At 41.0% G+C, this 19,898-nt stretch overlaps 2 protein-coding genes and 1 pseudogene across 6 annotated transcripts; 1 reads left to right on the forward strand and 2 right to left on the reverse strand.

Moving 5' to 3' along the window:
• The first annotated feature begins 281 nt into the window (after positions 1-281).
• Positions 282-401, forward strand: LOC143009368 (5S ribosomal RNA; annotated as a pseudogene).
• Positions 402-1,486: 1,085 nt separating this feature from the next.
• On the reverse strand, positions 1,487-9,277 carry kctd7 (potassium channel tetramerization domain containing 7). Of its 4 annotated transcripts, XM_076161330.1 has the most exons (6): positions 8,888-8,982; positions 7,955-8,138; positions 7,424-7,515; positions 6,790-6,959; positions 5,881-6,059; positions 1,487-4,374 (listed from the first exon to the last, which is right to left on the reverse strand). In XM_076161330.1, the coding sequence occupies exons 3-6, from the start codon at positions 7,466-7,468 to the stop codon at positions 3,998-4,000; spliced, it is 771 nt and encodes a 256-aa protein (XP_076017445.1). In that variant the 5' UTR covers positions 7,469-7,515; positions 7,955-8,138; positions 8,888-8,982; the 3' UTR covers positions 1,487-3,997. The 4 variants fall into 4 exon arrangements, with proteins under 4 accessions (XP_076017445.1, XP_076017443.1, XP_076017442.1 ...); XM_076161328.1 differs by lacking the exons at positions 7,424-7,515; positions 7,955-8,138 and adding an exon at positions 9,095-9,178 and having other exon boundaries at positions 8,879-9,024; XM_076161327.1 differs by lacking the exons at positions 7,424-7,515; positions 7,955-8,138 and having other exon boundaries at positions 8,888-9,277.
• Positions 9,278-16,976: 7,699 nt separating this feature from the next.
• Positions 16,977-19,790, reverse strand: ska2 (spindle and kinetochore associated complex subunit 2). Of its 2 annotated transcripts, none has more exons than XM_076161167.1 (4): positions 19,700-19,790; positions 18,142-18,243; positions 17,847-18,020; positions 16,977-17,713 (listed from the first exon to the last, which is right to left on the reverse strand). In XM_076161167.1, the coding sequence occupies exons 1-4, from the start codon at positions 19,730-19,732 to the stop codon at positions 17,597-17,599; spliced, it is 426 nt and encodes a 141-aa protein (XP_076017282.1). In that variant the 5' UTR covers positions 19,733-19,790; the 3' UTR covers positions 16,977-17,596. The 2 variants fall into 2 exon arrangements, with proteins under 2 accessions (XP_076017282.1, XP_076017280.1); XM_076161165.1 differs by having other exon boundaries at positions 17,847-18,023.
• Positions 19,791-19,898: the final 108 nt, after the last annotated feature.

Genomic DNA, 19,898 nt, shown 5'->3' on the forward strand with positions numbered 1-19,898 from the left:
AATATAAGAAGTATTAATGCACATGAGAAGTGAATGACACAAGCCGCTGTGTGAAGATGATTACAAAAGTGAGTGTTGGAGATGTTAGTGGTCCCTGTTTATGTTTCTCGTGTTGATTATCAGTTTCATGAAGTAAGACTTCACTAACATGAAATGTGTGTTTCTAATGAAGGGATCATGTAAATTGTGATATACATGAACTTGCGTGTAGTCATGTGTACACGGTGACTTGCACCAGGTCTGTCTCACCTATAAAAAGCGTCTGTGTGGCTGATTTCCCCTTTTACAGCCATACCACCCTGAACACGCCCAATCTCGTCCGATCTTGGCTGCTGAGCAGGGTCGGGCCGGGTTAGTACTTGAATGGGAGACCAACTGGAAAAAACCCTGTGATGTAAGCTTTTTCACCACCTGAGCAACAGAATCAGAATAGCTTTTATTGCCAGTTAAGTTTACACTTAAAAGGAATTTTTTGTGGTTATTGGTGCGATCAACATATAAAACATATAAGACATGAGACAACAACACAACAACTATGCAAAGAAATGAAAATAAATAAAAAACCCACGAAATGTAATAAATTAATTAAGATTAAACGTGGAAGTTGCTAGACAAATTAGGGGAATAATGTGGTCAGTGGCAGACCCGGGCCTTGTTAATGAGGCATTGCATGGGATTTGCTGTGGATTGCATGCAACATGATGATAAATAAAATTCTATCTATTCTATTCTATGCTATCTTTAGATGAGCACTTAACCTCAGAGGACCAGAAGCCCCGAACCCAAAGCAGTGGAAGTGGCAGAATCTCTATCAGTAGGTAAGCAACAACATTATTTACGTAATATTCATTACTATGCAGGTAGAAGCAACAAAAAATCATGGGAATAAAACAAGGCCTTTCATTGATAGAGTCGGAGCACAATTAAAGTTGAAAATGGACGAAAAGAAAAGGATGCGATGCTGCTGTGACACTGTGGACTGTGTCACTAAATACTACCAGTACCTCTACTACTAGCTGCACCACATGACCAATGGATGCTGAACAAAGAGATGACTGATTAAACCTGAACTAACCTGGACACAAATGTTGCTCAGCATGGATCCATTCACAAGAAGGAATGCTTGCATATGTACATGTACCCTCTGTACATTTACTTGCACTTGAATGAATTTCATTTCAAACTTCATGTAAGCACAATAATCAGTTTGAAAAAGGGATAAATTGACTTTTGCCTTCTGAGATACACAAACTGTAAACATAATCAGAGTGTGATATATCCACATGCATTTCCTCACCTGGTGGACTCCTGATTTACCAGTTAAGCAAGTATTGTTAAGTCAAGTATTTTGTGCATTCATCCATGTGTACAGCTTACTCAATTTACTCCTTTAGCAAAGGGCAAAAATAAATCAGATTATAGCGTGCATGTATATATTGTTTGCTGCATCTGAATATAAGTTTGAATTCAAAATTAGTACGAAACATACCTGAGTCAGACATGTCTGAAATTTATTGTAATATATGAAGCACTTTGCACTGCAAATTCACACATGGTTCTGCTAGTGTGGCTAAAAGTGTTGGATACTGTTTAAACACACACACACACATTTCCCTGAAACATACCAAACAGCACAATACTTTTCTCCGTTCAAATAGGCTCAATAGAATAATATGCAATTATAAAATAAAATATTACATTAAGAACTAAAAGCATGGAGTGAAATATGGAACCAAGAATGGTGGATGACAATTACTTTTGTCTGTTTAAACATATTGGAGAACAGTGTTAAAAAATAACAATAAATAAATATTGAAATGGTACCAACACTTTCAGCCAGTTCTGTACATAAACATCGATGACTCGTCCCTACAAATAAATGCTGAATTGTGTTAAGACTGAATTACGAGACATATTCTGACATTTCTTCCACTGCTGAGGATAAAACAACATTAAAGTAGAAAAAACAAAGGAAATTACAGCTTAAAATTATTGTTGTAAAATTATCCTTAAATGTGTGGGCTATTCAGGCATAAAAACAAAAGTGGCCATTAATCTTCCAAAATCCTCACAAAAAGCTATAACCACAAAAGAAATAGTTGAAACCAAAGTAATGAAGCCTTAAAAGTCCTAGTCTATCAAATATTTGTACCATGACAACAGTGCTGATGCTCATTCAATTAGAAGCTGAGGATCAAAGCATCACTTGGGAATCAAAATCAGGTGCTGTCACATGGCTTAACTTTGACTGGTTTAACTAAGTTGTTCTCATTATCACTAATGTCACTCGACTCTTCTCAGTGTTCTGTCCAACTCAGTGGAAAAGAGGCTGATAAGGTTGATGGGAATAAGTATGAATAAGCATGAAAAACAAAGAATCAAACAGTTGGAAAATTGGAGATTTTGAAAAAGGGGAAAAGGAGAAGCAGCTAGCTTTTAAGTTTAGTTTTGCAGTTCATGGACAGACCTCGTTTATTTTGTTAAACCAATCAACAGGGGATATCCCATTGAGGGGTGGGATTTTTATTCATCTGTGTTTTTGGAATTTGAAGTTGCAAATTAAGTGAAAAACCAAAAAAAATAAAACATTACATTTCCCCCAAAAATATGCCTATGCTGACCATGCAGATTTTGTGGTAAATGTTTTATCTGTATAATTTAGAGAAGCACTGGTGGTTTTGCGTGGACCAAAGAGGAGGCTTAGATTTTCTTGAATTTAAATCAGATAAAAATAAGTTACAGCTATACTGGATTGAAAGCAACAGCCCCTCACAATAATTTAACAAAAGTCTTTAATACTTGACTATTGACTAACGTATGGCAGCCATATGTAAATGGTATTTTTTTTGGTCATTATGGCTGAAGCATTCAGTCATTTTGTGAAGAACATGGGGAGATTTCAAGAAAATGAGGTTTACTTGCAAGAGAACCATATTGTCTAGTTGACTTTTTTAAAGATTTGCCTTTGTTTAATGTAAAGGTGGAGTGGAGTTAAATGTTACATTACACGACTGACTGGCTCAATTTCAAACTTTTATATTGTTAGCATTATTATGACAATGAAGCTGAATTCTAAGAAATGTACTAATATGTTAAAAGAACATTAAAACATTAAAAGTACATATTATCAAGTACAATAGCTAAAACATATTTAGCTCTTAATCACAACCAGTGAACAAAACATGTTTCATTATGGATTGACTAAAGGAAAAGAAGAGGAAGCTGACTTTTTGAGTTTAAGGCATACTTTTGTGTGTTTACAAGTCAGTACATGTTGAGTTGAAATTCTGACTTCATGGGTCAGTGTGTAAACTGTGTGAGATAACATGAGAGGATCTGCAGCGTTTAGGAGTCTGGTCATATAACATAACCCACAAATATCAGACAATATGATGATATTATTTTATCTTACCCTTCCAGAGGGTGTGACATTACAAACACTACTTGACTCGGTACACATGTCAACCATAATCCTTATTTGCTACAATCGGCCAATAATCAGCTTCTCCACAGGAGGCTGCAGCATTAAAATACATTAAATAAACAGAAATTATTCATTAGGGTCCTGAACCATGACATCAAACTCTTTCTGTAAAAGGTTTTGCTTCAGGACTTTGGTGGTCTCAATGCTAATGTCCACATTCATTTAGATTATTCTAGAAGTCATTGTTGGACCCAGGACTCAGTCAGGTTCAGGGGTCAGCATTTGAAGACCTTCATGTGATCACTTATGATTAGTGGACACGACTGTCCCATATGGAGCCACAGGAGGAAGTTCCACACATTAAGTATCCACGGTTGGTTTCCAGGCTTTTTCCAGTCTGAAAAATATGAGGACTTTAGGGAACCTATGAATAAATATATATTTGGAGCATTTCATGAGTAAAAATTTAAGACACTGAAAACCAGCAAAAAATATTGGCAACTTCAATACAAAAACCAACGCTGGCTGAATCCTGGTAAAAATGGGCCATTTTGTCCTTTAAGCCATGGCCATTTACCACCATGTGATCTTAAACTCGTAGATAGGCCTCTTGCAGTAGTAATGGTTGATAAGGTGCTTGTCACAGACGCCGATGCACTGCTGCTCGGCGGCGATGCCTCGCTCAGCCAGGTCACCAACGATGCAGTGCAGCAGGTCATAAACATCTGCCACAGCCTCCCATGGGCCAAAGGAAACATCCACCTCGCAGTGATGCTCAAAGAGCTTGGCCTCGCTGTCCGAGCGCTCAAAGCGCAGTGAGTTAAAAAGAGGACGTTCATATGGCGTGATGGGCATCTCCTCCTTATAGACACAGATCTTCAGCTTAGCAAACCGTGCCTTCTTCTGCATGGCTCTCAGCTTTGCAATCTCCACGATACGTTCCAGATTGTCTGAAAATGAAAATCACTTGTTACTGATGTTTTCCCATGTAACGATATCTCTTAGCTGTACAGCAAACCATATTACAGAATTACGCCTTTATCTTTGCACCCAACAAACAGCAGCAAAAAGTAAATTAAGAGTTATAATATAATTGTGTTGTAGGAGTTGATAGGATCAACAACACAAACTATCTCTGTTTGATACACACCTCTGTGATTGTTTATTCAAATATGGCAACACACACACATCAAACCCTACATTCGCACAACTCCCATTTAATTACAAAAAACAGCGCTGCCGTTCCCATGATTACTGCAAGCAGCTTGTGAGGAATACAACCCAGAGTCCCCTAACCCTACAGCATACACATAACCCACCCAACCAATACCTTTTGGTGAATTATGTCCATGAGTCAGTACATACACCCTGACCCCCCGCCCCCCTTCCCAGAATTCACCCCAACTTGCAAAAAAGTCAGCATGTCGGGGCTTGGATCACCCGACCTGCACAGTTCCGTAGCACTGGAGCGGGGACCAGGACCTCCGCCAGAGAAGCCTTGCGGTCCTTGCAGTGGTGTGGGGGCATGGCAGAAGGGTGGCCCCGCCTGGGGGGCTTAGCAAGGCCAACGGGCTGGTCCAGTTTCAACTGGGCTGGTCCAGTTCCAACTGGGCTGGATTGAGTCTGTCCACCAACACCGCAAATGTCATTGGCTTCACGCCAATGTCCACCACTAACGTTTTGTCCCCGGTTTCGAGGACGCAGAAAGGTCCATCATGGTAGATTGGAAAGGTCCAGGGTAGGCATCCTGGCGGATAAAGACATTCTGCTGACCTCAGACTGGTCGGGACCTACAGCTGTTGGCGTTTAACCAACTTGGTGGATGATGCTTGCATGTCTTCCTTCAGCGTTGTCCTCAGACCCAACATGATCAAATCTCCAAACTCCACTACTGCTGCTTGTTACTAAGGAGATAGTACGATGCTGAAAGCCATTTAAACTGGCAACAAACATCACCAGTCTGCAAATCGAGGACATCAATTCAACTCCAGTAGACTCAGTTACCTGTGATGAAGACGTGAACAATATTGAGCAGACAGCGCTGCTGTGCAGGTATCTGCGCTCTGATGGGCCAAACGGAACAAAACTTCTCTACTTCACAATTGTTCAGTTTTGTTGGTGATAATATCCACCAACAAATGTAAAAAAGGTTCTATTGTAGTCCTATAATTTCATAAATGCAACAAAACATTATATTATTGTAACGGAATTGCAAAGTTAAGTACAAAATAACCATATATAGCCCACTTTAGAGTCGCTTAGACTTAATATGCAGGGTTTTACAATACGTTTTGTGGCTCCGGGTGACCATTTCTTTGCCAAAATGGTCTGAAGGTTGCTGACCCCTGATGTAAATCAACCTGTCTCTAGATCCAATCCCAACTAGGCTGCTTAAGGAAAGAAAGAAAGAAAGAACGGGATGACCTGAAATGAGAAACAGATCACTTGAGTGTTACCTTTGTAGTAGGGCAATAGATCAAGGAAGGCTTGACGAACTTTCTCCCCCGTCAGTGGCTGTGTGTCCTCCAGGCTATCCAGCAGGGGGCCGATTGAATAGTATTGTGCTTCTTTATGCACCGCTCGGACACGGTCTCTGTGAGGAAGCTCGCCTTCCCGTAGGAAGTTCAGGATGTCCCTTGCACAGAAACAACACATAAGTTACTTTCTGATTAAAATGAAATGATCAAGCAGATCCATTGTAAAATTAATAAATAATAGGCAGGCAGTGGCTCAGTGGTTAGAGCTTCCGCTTGGGAACCGGAGGGTTGCCGGTTTCGAGCCCCTGCCGAGGCGCCCCTGAGCAAGGCACCGAACCCTCAATTGCTCCCCCCTCTGCGAAGGGTGGTAATGTAATGTAAGTCGCTTTGGATAAAAGCGTCTGCCAAAATGATCGTAATGTAATGTAATGTAATGTAATAAAACTTGATAAAGTAGCCTTCCTTGTATGTATCTTCCATTGTTGACAATTTGCCATGAACTCAGACCATCTCATCCGTGAGCTAAAATCTGCTCAGGAGCAAGCTTATTCAATGTAACAGGATTAAATCACATATTGAAACAGTTAAAGTTCAAACACTCCACTTAATTCAGCCATGGCTGCTCTATTTCTAGGAGATAAACACATTTTGGTGCATTGGTACAATAATAATAAGGGCATTTCAAATATAGAGGTTATTATTTAATCTCTATGGCAATGGTGCAGGTCTCTCCTGTATGATGTCTGGGTGGTGGAAGAAGCCCTGATAGCCCCGAAACGTTGGAAAACAAAGTAAGAAAGCTGCAGCATTTACCAAAAGTAGTAGGTCATAAAAAGACCCCTGAAGACCCGAAGTGCCAGCATATCTTTATGTTTATCTGTTGCTTACCCAAAATATGCTCCATCACGGTCAATAAAGAAGCGTCCATCTGTGTCCCGTGGGATGTAATGGCGCCCACTAAACATGGCCGCCAGCATGGTGTCCTCACAGCGTCGCAGTGTGGACAAACGTGTAGTGAAGTATGAACCCCCCACGTTCAGAGCGATGACCTCAGGAAACTTGGATGAAAATTTAAAAAAAACACACATACTGAAACAATGCATGTGTTTACATGAGACAAATACAAAACCCCAAAATAACATTTAAGAGAAGCCCCCCCCACACACACACACACACACACACACACACACACACACACACACACACACACACACACACACACACACACACACACACACACACACACACACACACACACACACACACACACACACACACACACACACACACACACACACACACACACACACACACACACACACACACACACACACACAAAATTGAGGATTGCTTACATAAATAATGCAATGAACAGTTTTTATTGAGGATCAAATACATTCTTACAAGGTGCAATAAACAGAAACCTCTTAAATTAAAGATCTATATTTGGTGTACTTTTACACAGTTTCTCCATTATATTGGTTGGTAGGTTATTCCAATCCATCCATTTTAAAGAACCTGCCTCTTGTGTTGACTTTGGCTGTCTGATCTCCCTCTGTCTCTGCATGTAATCTCAAACTGGCTCCATGATGTTGAGACCCCTGGTACACCCATCTGCCATCCAGAGAAATCTTGTCAGATTTGGGAAAAATGGAAGACTTGCTATTCCCCTGCTGTAGAACCCAAGCTAGGAGATTAAACTATGCACATCAACACAGACATTGTGGTGCAAAACAATGGCAGCAGGTGCTTTGAACTGACAAATTGGAATTTTTAACTCAAACAGAAAGAAATTTGTTCAGTGATGGGCTCGAGAGCATAACAGAGACGAGTATCTACAAACAAATGTGCAGCATGATGGAGGTTCCCTGCAGGTTTGGGGTTGCATATCTACAAATGGAGTTGGGGATTTGGTCAAAATTAGAGGCAACCTCAATGCAGAAAAGTACAGGCAGATTCTTATCTAGCACACAGTACCACCAGGAAGATGCCCCAAATTCATTTTGTAGCATGTCAACGATCCCAAACATACACCAAACTCATAAAAACCTACCTTCAACAAAAAGACGTACAAGGAGGCCTGCAACTGATGATATGGCCCCTGATCTCAACATCATGGAGCCAGTTTGGGATTACATGCAGAGCCAGAAGAAGATGAGACAGCCAAAGTCTACAGAGGAGCTGTGGCAGGTTCTCCAAGATGCTTGGAACAACCTACCAAAAAATTACTAGAAAAACTGCAAAGAAAAAAGAAAAGGGCTGGTTCCACCAAATATTGACTTGATGTGTCTGTTTATTGCACTTTGTAAGAAGGTACTTCATTAACAAAACCAGTAACAATAATATCAATTGTAAAACACAACAATAATCAGTTCATATTTGTTGTTAAACAAATAACTGAATATTATGGTTGTTTTTTTCAGCTAATCTCAGTCATGGGTGTAGTTTTAATGGGCGGTACAAACAAGGAGAGCAAAATGTTCATCCACAGAATTGCGTGTTTCCTCATGACTCCTTCAGAGAGCTGAGCACAGGAATAAGAGGATTATGGTGCAGGAGCCCTGTATGGGGCTTCCTCATTTATACCATTCACGTGGTACAACTATCAGCCAATCACCATACAGTGCAGCCCTACATGCCTGGCCAGCACAACCAATGAAAATACTAACTCTGCAAGCCCCTGTTTAATTAGCTACAGAACATTTTTGAAGTGAAAAATACGGCTGTGAGCTGTCATATTATGGTTTTGGGGTCAACTTAATTGATGTTGCGCTCCCTTATTATCACTTGATAACTGAGTGTGATTGAGTATGTCTCTATTTCTGAAAACAGCAATGTTGAGATTGTTGATTATTCTCATAAATTAAACAGCAGTCATTTATACATGTCGCAACCCGAAATTATAGTGTGAGTAAGTGAAGCGTATGCCAGTGAACCGTGGTAAATATGGCCAACGTGAAGCAGTCATTCCACGGACCGGGCCTACCTCCTGCTCCGGTGCCTTCAGCGACGAACCCACAGGTTTGCTCGGGTTCAGAATCGCTGCGGGGGCAGCTGCCTTCCGGAAATCGTCTTCCGTTGAGTCCGAGCTCGACATGGCATCGCCCGGTTTGTCGGTGTCACCTGCAGCCGAGAAGACCACCATCACTCTGGGCAGCGGTAGCGTCCGTCTCTCCTGAATGAAGCGCCTTACCCGTGTGGTGGCAGCGGGCAATGGGCTGAAGGACAGTGCCGGGCGCTCCCCGCTGGAACCCGCCGTGCCATGGTGCTGCATGCGGGCAAGAGCTCAGCACCAGAAGCCGGCGACAACAGGGACAACAGCAGCAACGACACAGTGACAGGTACGCCAACAACCACCATCAAAGTGAGTTTCCAGTAGGAGGCGGGGCTGCAAGGACCGGAACACGCAGCGGAAGTACGATAAAACGCCTTCAGAATAGAGGCATCTATTGGGGATTATAGTGATCATAGCAGCTCATTTCCATTATTAAACCAAAAACAAGTCCTGGACAATTTAAGCAAAAGGTCGATAAGGGATATTTCACTAAAAAAGCTGAGGTAATTTATCACCTGATGCATGGCTCTGCCTTTACACCTTGTAAAAACTTGCAGGAAAATCTACCAAATATTGTTCAATTTCATCTGAAAAAATAAGACACATTATTTTAGAACACATTTGGTTGAGTAGGGGTAGCTTCTAGCAGACGATTCATCCATTCATTTATTTCATATTTTTTAAAAGAAAGCTATCTGAATAAAGTATTTTAAGATCAAATATACAAACAATCCAGCCAAGCAACTGTTTATAACGCAATAGTATTGTCTATCAGTAAATCTTGTCTATTGCTTTGACCAATCGTTTCCTACCTTCCACTGCTGCTAAGAGCCAATCATCCTTGTTCTATCTTTGATTGGACCAATTTTTGTGCTTGACGCAAAACGTATAGTTCGGAGAGGATCCGGTAAACAGCAGAGGGGAAATAAAGTTTAGACTTACACGGCAAAGCGACGCTTAAGTGCTGAACCGACAGTTTGTAAGTATGAGTAAGTCAACTGTGAGCTGCGCACTCTTGTCTAGTTGTCCAGGGGCTGACCCCTGCTGTCCTTCAATGAACGGCTACCTGCTTAACGAGGCGACGGCAGCCATTTTGTGTCAACGGTTGACGCTGGATTGATACTTGTCAATTTTTAATTCTTGTGTTTAGTCACGTTTGACATCCTATTAGGATTATATTGTCATTACATAAACAGGTATTTACTTATGCGTCTCATGAAAGTCACAGCAAATGTGATTATTTAACCCTGATCTTCAAATTGAATTGATTGTAGCTATTATATATAGCTAAACCGCCTTTTTAGTGTTGGTACCATAGCCAGACATGGCAGTCAGTTCATCTTGAGGTTCTAATTGGTATTGAGTGATGCCTAACACATAGGCTGTATGTCACCCTCAAAAGAATCAGATAGAAGCCGATATCAAGAAAACTATGTCCATAATATGGCTAATCAAATTAGTTCATAAAATGTGACAGTTTTGTAACAATTATTCTTAGTTTATAAATAAAGATGAAGTGAAGACTTTACGAGAAAGCGTGACGGTATAAATGAAAATAGCATGGTCACAACTCTTAACATTGCATTATTGTGTGTCCATTCTGAACATTTCACCTCCATTCAAAGACATTATTTGCCTCTTTGCACTCAGCTCTGTGAGTGTGGACAAAGTTGAGTTGTTGGATGGATGGACATGACAACACCTGTAATTAAACTATTTGTATTGTTGTTTATTTGTTTAGTTTTACAATAATATACAATAATGTTATATAATACAAATATGTTTTGATAATATTGTAAGCATTACTATTTAATATGTAATTAATCGTATACAAGCTGTATTACAGCTAGTTGATTTATAATGAACATACTCAGAATAACTGATGTGATTTTAATATTCTGTGAATCACTCAACTATCACAATATTTAGAACATTTCCAGTCTTCAGTTTTTCACCAGGACTGCTTCACACGTAGCAGTGAGTTTGATGAAGGCTGCCTTCAGCTCCACTCGGTTTGCATCAGTTTGTAGAATAGAAAATAGATTAGAGTGGGATGTCAGACCCTGCACTAATTGACACTGTTCTTCTGATGTTGTACGTGTCATTTCCATGGTGGCAATTTAAAAAAAAGAAACCCAGTCATTGGGATGCTGACAGAATTGATTGGGATGGTGCTCTGCCCTTAATGTAGCAATTAATGGGGAATACTTGACGCTTAGTGCTGACATTGTAGTCTCAGACAGCTACTTTGTCATCTCAGCTCTCTCGGTATATAATGCATTCAGCTCCTCCTACACAAGTAAACACATACAGGGTACAGGGAAATGTTTCTCTGCTTTTCATTTGAGTTTGAAATGTTCGGCAATTTTTACTAATTTAAGAATGCTTTTCATGCATTTGCTCAAAAGTTTCCCAAACTCTGAAATTTAGTGATTTTTTTTTATTATTCAATTTTAATTACTGGATTATATGATTCCAATCTGCACTTTCTCCGTCACAAAAATCAAAGAGTCCCTTGATTTTTAATCAAATCTTTCTAATTAAAGATTACAGCTGTTGGTTTTACACACTGTTCAGACTGATGGGCTAATCATAACCATTTTTGTGCATGCTGTTGGATTCTTTCAGGCAGTGCACGGTCCCAGGGAAGACAGCCATGAACCTGGACGGCCTGAACAGTTCTAAAATGTCACTGGGTCAGTTGAGCAGCACCACTGTGGTTAACCTCAAGGTGTCAGAGGAATTGCAGCAGCAAGCTAGCCGCAGTCTTGAAAGAGTGGAAACATACCTCCATTTGTCTTGGCCTTTCACCTTTCTTTTTGAGTTTAGTAAAGCAGTGGGTCCACCTTCACTTAGGTATTACCCACCTGAACGAGAATCCCCCTCTGACTACCACCTGACAGAGTGGGCTTTGGAGGTAGCCGGCAACTGCAACGAGAGGGCGGCCCATTATGTCACAGGTCCGGAGGCCTGTCTGCTCCCCAGGAACAAGCTTCAGGCAAGCATAACGAGCTTTCCAGCATCATCATTATTTGTTGATTGATAGACCTAAAGCAAGCAAACCTACAGTACATACAAAAGTATGAATTTAATACGTACAGTACATGCCTGTATGTAAGGTACAAGTCAGCTTTCAAACATGCATTTGCGTCAAAAGGAGAGAGAGAGAGAGAGAAGGGTTTTGTGTCAAGTGCATTATACTGTCATTGTATATTCCTCGAGTCACCTCTCCCTCATCCTCGCTCTGTTTTACCTTTGTTGGAGTCTAACAACATTAATTATTAGAGCCTTATAATTTGGCTTGTTAAGTGTCATTTTGCCGAGGAGGTTCAGAAGCAAAACTGCTGAAAACTGCTCCATTTGGAACAGTTAAGGTGGGTACAAACAATGTCGTGATAGGGCTTAGTTAAAAAAACAGAAGAAAGACAACTTGGTTAAAATTCAAGTGAGTGATACCTTAACTTTTTTCAATACATTCTGTTGTTACACTCACTACGATGTGTTTTTGTTTGTTTTTTATTACATAGAGTAATGGATTTACTGTAAGTCTGGTTTTACCAATTTGGCTGGATGATGTGAGTAAAGAACACCTGTATGCAACATACAGTGGGTTCAAAAGTCTTCTTTTTTACAAATGTGGTAATGATAATGGTCCAAAATGATGTAAAAGTTCATAGTATGCACTTAGATAAAAAAAAATGTGTTGCACAAACGTCCGTGATACAACTGAAAAGTGAAAAACAGTTGTGCTTCCTGTTTTTCAGGCCTCCAGTTTCCAACAAAAAGTGCAAGACCAGGGTTGTAGGCCAAATGGCAGTGGGAGAACAATACAGGATAATCAGTACACGGGTAAGCCAGCAATATTTTCTCAATGTTTGTGATAATTAATGATTTGTTGTTTATAAAATTGAACTAAAGCGACTCTGGGTGTAGGATATGAGGCTGCTGAGGATGACTGTGAGGAAACAGACACTAATCCTGTCTTCAGTGTCGTGTACTTGAACCCACCAACATGTAAGGACATGAACATGTACTGGAACTAGGGCTGCACCTAACGATCATTTTTTTAACTATTTATCTACAGATTATTTTTTCGATTCGTCGATTAATCTAACGATTATATTTGTTAAGCAATATAAAAAATATTGCCCCCAAAATAAAAAAACAAACTTATCTCATTAATATTTCAATGGTTTCTTAAATCATCTTCGCTTGAAAACAAACAAATGTAACAAAGATTTGCAGTGCATAATTCAACAACTAGCCCCCTTTTCATTGATAATCTCCGTTTTACAATCCAACATATTGCTTATTCAATTCAAGTAAAAGTGATCCAGCGCAATCTGCGTTCAACAACAAAAATACATGAGACGCAGGTCCGTTTGCTCCGCGATCAGTCGGTCTGACGGGGGATAGCCGCAGGTCAGTTTGCGCTTCCGCACGTCAGCCGGCAAAGCCCCGCTTGCGGCTCTCGAGCCCACGTCAGTCGGCACACAATTATGCAAATCGACGTATTTACGTAATCGAGTCGTCGATTTACGTCGACGTGTCACCCCACCCCTAACTGGAACTGAGATAGTATGGATTTATTACTGGGAAACAGTACATGATACACACACACAAGTCACAAGTTTGAGAAGTTTAACATAATGCACATGTAAAGCTTTGACAACTGAGCTAGAAAAACCTATTCAAAAATTCCACAGCATATTGACTGTGGAGGATAGACACAGTGTTATCCTGTATTCAGGACTGCACTGCAGTATGCAGGATATATGCTTACCCATTAACAATAAAAGAAAACTTGGAAAATATTGCTGTGGAACAAAACCACCACAGGAAGGAGCTGAAATACTGCATAATGCACCACATCTCACTGAGATTTTTTTCAAATATGTACCAGGACAGAATGAAGAACCTTGTGGACCAAATGGGCACTTTGAATTCATATGCAATCATTTCAAAAAGTGAAATACAGACACACATTGAACTGTTGTGACATGGAACATGTCTTTATTTATCTTATCTTATTTGTCTTTTTTTCTTCCACATCAAATGTGAAATGTATCTAAATGTTAATATCCAGGTGTGTATGAAGACCAAACCTAATGTTCCTGGAGCCGCCAAACAGCAGATGAATAGGTAAATATGGCTCATATCATTCATAAAGGAAAGGAAAGTTAGTATGAATCAAAGGTGTCATCAGGTGTTATCCCTTAGGACAGGGGTGTCCAAACTTTTTTCACCGAGGGCCACATACAGAAAAATATATGAAGGACTGGGCCACTCGTTAGAGGCGGAGCATATTGCCTCACCCTAACTCTCACCAGTGTAATAAAGTTAGCTAAATCGATCAAATGTAGGTAAATTATGCCTGAGAATGGAATATGCTTAAAGAAAAAGCAGCCTACGTCACCGCTTTCCATGAATGCGTTGTCATTTATTTTGTCACAAAATACAGCACATTCTCATAACAGCAGCCTCAGATTGCTTCTTAGTCAGGATGGTGATCCCCCTTCACATCCCTCTATAAAGCGGGGGGAAATAAGGGGGATAGGGGATGGGAATATTTCAAGCATCCCACTCAGTGGGAGCAGTGATGCTGCGCTTTGGACTGAAGGATGGATGGCAGGTCAGAGTAAGTTTGGTGGTTGTGGTGCGAATGACGTCACAGAGATGACTGTCGGTCCTTTCGCTTGTCAATCTACTTGTGTTTAGAGTTAACAGGAAAATGTTTGCTCACATATGTGTTCAGCCGAACATATTATTCTATTTGCGTGGCTCCTTAACAGAAGAAATTCATTTTCCAAGCTTGGTAGAAGTCGGGTAGGGAGAGAATTGTCACACTGCATTTCTATAAGTTGTTATTGCAGACTCGCTTCCAATTCTTTTTTTGCAATTTGTTTTTATTGAAGCATGAACATTTTACATGACAATGCGCGTACAATTGTATTTTGGAGATAATAAAGAAGAAGGGTTGTAATTATTACTATTGTTGTTAAACTTTATATGTAGACCGTAGAATTCAAGTAGATTGAAATTGAGACAGCCAGAGGCCACTGCCGCTGGAGGCTGTGAGAACATGGCACAGTAGTGTGGGCGCAGAGCACAGGATGGCATCAGTGATGTTGATGCGATGATCTCATAGGGTGAAACAGTGTTTACAGGATGATGAACAGCAGTGTAGGCTAGTACAAATCGCATCATAGGCTGTGGTAAAGAGAAGGAGAGAAGAGAGAAACAAAAACGAAGAGAGGACATCCCACGCAGAGACCCAACCCTGCATCCATACAACCCCGTCCTGGCCCGCCTGGAATGTAAAATGAAATGAAAAGGTAAAAATGAACTGTTCGGTGTTCAGTCACTGGTCTGGCATAGCCTGTAGATTACATTACGATCACTTAGCAGACGCTTTTATCCAAAGCGACTTGCTCCAGAGGGGGGAGCAATTGAAGTTTTGGTGCCTTGCTCAGGGGCACACAGGGACTCAAACCGGCGACCATCCGGTTCCCAAGCGGAAGCTCTACCCACTGAGCTACTGCCTCCCTAGATCTGTGAAGTAAGAGAAATGGTTGCTTCCACCTTTTCTGGATCCATGGGAGAGGGTGGATGACACAGTGCATTTGAGCAGCCTCACCTCCACTCTCAGCTCACTCACAGTGTGGTGGCGTTGGCTTCTATGGAGAATTGTTGATTTTCCCACTAGGTTTTCTGCACTCACTTGCTATTTTGCATTTCTTTTGGTTCTGCCAGTTTTGTTCACCCGTAGTTAAGATTTTCTTTGATTGCCCTTGTTTTGTGGAGAAACTGCCTTGTTCAACAGTAGCTCCGACTAGTGGTAAAACTAAGAAGTACAATACAGTCAAGCGCAAGTTTCATGTGTGGGCCACATTCCATTCTATTTTTATAATTTGCTGCTCGCGGGCCAGAGTTTGGACACCCCCGCTGTAGGAGCTGGAATTGTCTGTTAATTTGCAGATCTGATAAAAGATCTTTGGTGTTCATTTTGTAATTGTTTTATTTTTTTGTTTTTCTTGTTTTTATACAGGGTTGCACGGTAACAGAAGCAGAGTCACATACAATGTGCATGTGTGAAATCCTGTTTAATTCTGAAATTGTTTTTCAGAATTCAGAGTTTGTCATTCCCTGGTTGTTAGATTAGTTTTGTTGTTGTTACATTGTTTATGGAAGATGAATCTCATTTGTGCAACAGCTCTGTTAATCTTTCGGTTTAATGCATGCAATTAAGAATTCATTCAATCTCTGCTGTTCTTGTATGGCAGATTTTAAATATGTGCATTAGTTTTTATCTCAGCGTGTCAATCTGGCCCTTATTGATCTTAACTCATCAGTAAATAAGTCCAGCAATGCACATTGAGGTTTGACAGGCAAACTTTAAAACCACTCCGCCCAGGAATGTGCCCGAATCACTCTACTTAGAGCACTTAGTTGTTACCTTTGTCAGCAGTTACAGCCTCAAGTCTTCTCAGGTATGATGTGACAAGGTTTGCACACCTGGATTTGGGGATTTCCCCCCATTCTTCTCTGCAGATCCTCTCAAGTTAGTCATAGACGGTCCTTATCCAACTTACTGTATATTTATGGGTCGTCTTGGCTGTGAGCTTCAGGTTGTTCTCCTGTTGGGAGGCGAGTCTTCGACCCAGTCTGAGGTCTTGAACATTCTGAACATTCATAATCTCTGCACTTTGCTGCATTGAGGACTCACCTGAACATCATTTCAAGCATGACTGCAAAGAGTCTGAATACTTGTGTCGATGTAATAATTGAGAATGAATAAATGCGCCTTTAAAAAAACAAAACGTTTTTCGCTTTGTCATTATAGGATATTGGGTGTAGATTGATGTGTGAAATGTGAATTTTAAATATTTCAACAGAAGTCCAACATAACAAAATACTTTGTGTAACCACAGAATGTCCTGCTCAACAGACTTCAGCCAGTACATTGCTTTCTTCAGTAGACATGCAGTAATATATCTGGCACATTCACAGTAAACATTGTTCATTAAGTCTTTATTTAGCAGGAAAAAAATGAGACAACAAAATTCTTTCCATATCATCAAAGTACAAAAATTTGTTTATTTTACACCTGGCTCTTTTACACGATTAGTCTTATTTTCTTGCTATGCAACGATGCTTCAGATTATTTCATTTTATTCCATAACATAGTCCCAAGTTTGCCATAGCCTTTGCTCAACATAGCAGCCCTTAGTTCCTGGTAAATGCATGCTTTCCGCTGCTGTGTGTGGTCTAATATGGTGCATATGTTTTTTGTCAGATATGGTTCAGAAATGTTCTGAGAGAGATCACAACATTTTTATTTATACAAGTTATCAAAGAAAAACACCTCAAGGGACTGTGCAAACTGTTTCAGTCAAGCTGAAGTAAAGTTCTGTTACATATGTCCAATTTCTCCCAAATATTGTTGGAAACATAGGTAGTAGTTGATCATATTATCATAGCCCTCATAGTGACCTGTTAAAACTGCAATTTGGGATTGTCATGTCCGGAGTCACATCATATCAGATCTTAGACAGCATGTCCAGTGTCCTCACTCACTTCCGCAGCTGAACATGTCCCTGTCTGTTTAGCTGCACCAAGCCACAGTACTTCAGCTTTTCATCAGTGACCTTCATGTTCAGCTCCTCCATCTTTATCACACTGAGGGAGCCACGGCACAGCAACAGCTGAAGCAAGTTCCTCGGCTGCTAGCTTTTGTGACTCAGTGAGAGGATTCACCTGCAACACACACAGCAGATGCTTTATTCTGCAGAAGATCCCTTTATTTTAGGATCAGTATACTAAAATATTTGCACTGTGAGGTGTTACTTCTTGAGACAATAAGCCTCTTAATCAAAGCCTTTGTGTGTACCGTCACTGCAGCCGTGTTGTGGGCACTGTGGATGAGCTCTGTGATGCTTTGCAGGTTCCTCCTGATGGCCCCCATGCTTTCCTCTTGTGCAGCTGTTATCTGTGTGAGCTGAGCGCTCAGCTCGGCATGTCGAGCCTTCATCACCTTCAGCTTTTCCAGCACCAGCGCTGGATTCTGCTGTCAAGTAGCCTTTGTCAGTCATTTGCCAGTACACAGCAAGCACAGACTTTTGACATATGATGATTACAGTTGATTTTAGTTTCAGATCATTCAAATGTAGCAGTCAGAGTGTCACCTGAGTCACAGGTCCATCACTTCCATTCTCTGCAGCCTGAGTGACCAAGTTCAGCTTTAGACGCTTCTCCATGTAGTCCAGCTCAGCTTCAGACTTCTGGAACTGCATAAGTTTTTTATAAGTATGTGGGTCTAATTGCTGTCAGTCACATTTGAATGTGTGGAGAAAAGCTTGTCTGTCTCCCTGAGTTCAGTTTGAATGAAATTACCTGAATTCTCAGTTACACTTTGCTGTAATATATGCATATGTGAGCGAGACCTGAGGGTGTTCATGTATCATTCATTATACCAAGCAGATCAACCCAGGTGAAATGTAGAGATACCCATTGACAGTTCTATCCAGCTGCCCTGAATGAGAGTTGCTCTGCAGTTTTCAGAGGCTTTGACAATACTATTGCACTGCTCGCTGTGTGCTACAGTAGTGCAAAGAAGTCAGAGCACCTGCCAACTGCACACTTTTCACACTTTCCTCAGCATAGCAATATTTCTGGTGATTGGCTTTCAACACTCCAACGACAAGCGTGATCAGCAAGCTGCTTCAGTGTTAGCAACACACAGTTTTACTGTTTACCCACTGGTAAGTATTGCCCTGGTTCACAAGTAACAACTGCACACTTAAGCAGGCTGCAGACAGCTAGAGCGGAAGTGGCATCTGAGCATCTCAGCTTGAAGTTTTTTGACTTGCCTGTTCTCAACTAATTTATAAACCAGCACTTCACTCTGCTACAATTGCTTATTACTCAAAATGTATTCATGATAATAAGAGTAACCTCCACTACCTGCTTTCTTCTTGATCCTCTCCCTGCCAAAATTGTAAAAGATCTAAGACTGGTGCTTGGGGCCTCTGTGCTTATTATGAAAGGGGTTCTTCCACAAAGGTTTGGGCCTGCTGCTTTTAATAGTAAGTACAGACCGATTTCTAATCTTCCTTTCCTTTCCAAACTTCTTGAGCGTCTTGTAGCTAATCAGCTCACAGCACACAGAAGAAGAAAAATCAGAGCGCAAAAACAAATGGTTCGAACACAAGAGGCGTGAATGCAAGGACAAGGTAAGATTCTTTGAGCACAAGGAGTGGAGTTTGAAGTACAAGCAAGACATTTTGAGTGTGAACAGCTGAGTTTTGAGTGCAAACAGAGACGGTTTAAGTGCAGCGGCTAAATTCTGCTGCTGGATTGACAGACCACACTCTTGAGTTATGTGAACCACTCTCCATATGCTTAAAGTCGTTCCTACTCTGGAATTGGGGCCCCAAACCCAAACACACACATACAAACTGTCAGAATGCTCAAGCTACGAGTACTTCGAGATAAATAAATAAAAGATTGTGTTGACATGAATACAGAGGGAGCCATCGATAAACACTGTGTTTTGGTTTGGGTTGTTTTGCGCCTGGAGGCTCCTGGCGGACAGCGGGGCCGTTTTTCACTCAGTAAGGAAGCATGAGCAGCTGCAGGGCGTACAAACAGCGCGCATAACAGCCGAAGACATGGAAAATGGCTGAGGAGAAACGGACTATGTGAAAGAGCGCTGAGGGAAGAAAAGTTTGACTCGTAGCTTACCAGCGCCTCCAGCTTCTCCACTGCGGGCTCCATGTTGAAGGGTCACAAGGGTGAAGCGCCTTACGCGGCTCTGTGATTGGTTAGCTGTTAGGGACGCAGGAAGCCGGTTAGACGCGCTTGTGTGAAATGAGCTGCTCTGATTCGCTGGTTTTGTTTTTTCTGTTAACTTTATTAGTAAAGCGGAACGTTGTCATGGCTT

This window comes from Genypterus blacodes, unplaced genomic scaffold (genome assembly GCF_046128005.1).
Source record: "Genypterus blacodes isolate CSIRO-AG114 ecotype Tasmania unplaced genomic scaffold, CSIRO-AGI_Gbla_v1 ptg000111l_1, whole genome shotgun sequence".
In the NCBI taxonomy this organism is placed as follows: domain Eukaryota; kingdom Metazoa; phylum Chordata; class Actinopteri; order Ophidiiformes; family Ophidiidae; genus Genypterus; species Genypterus blacodes.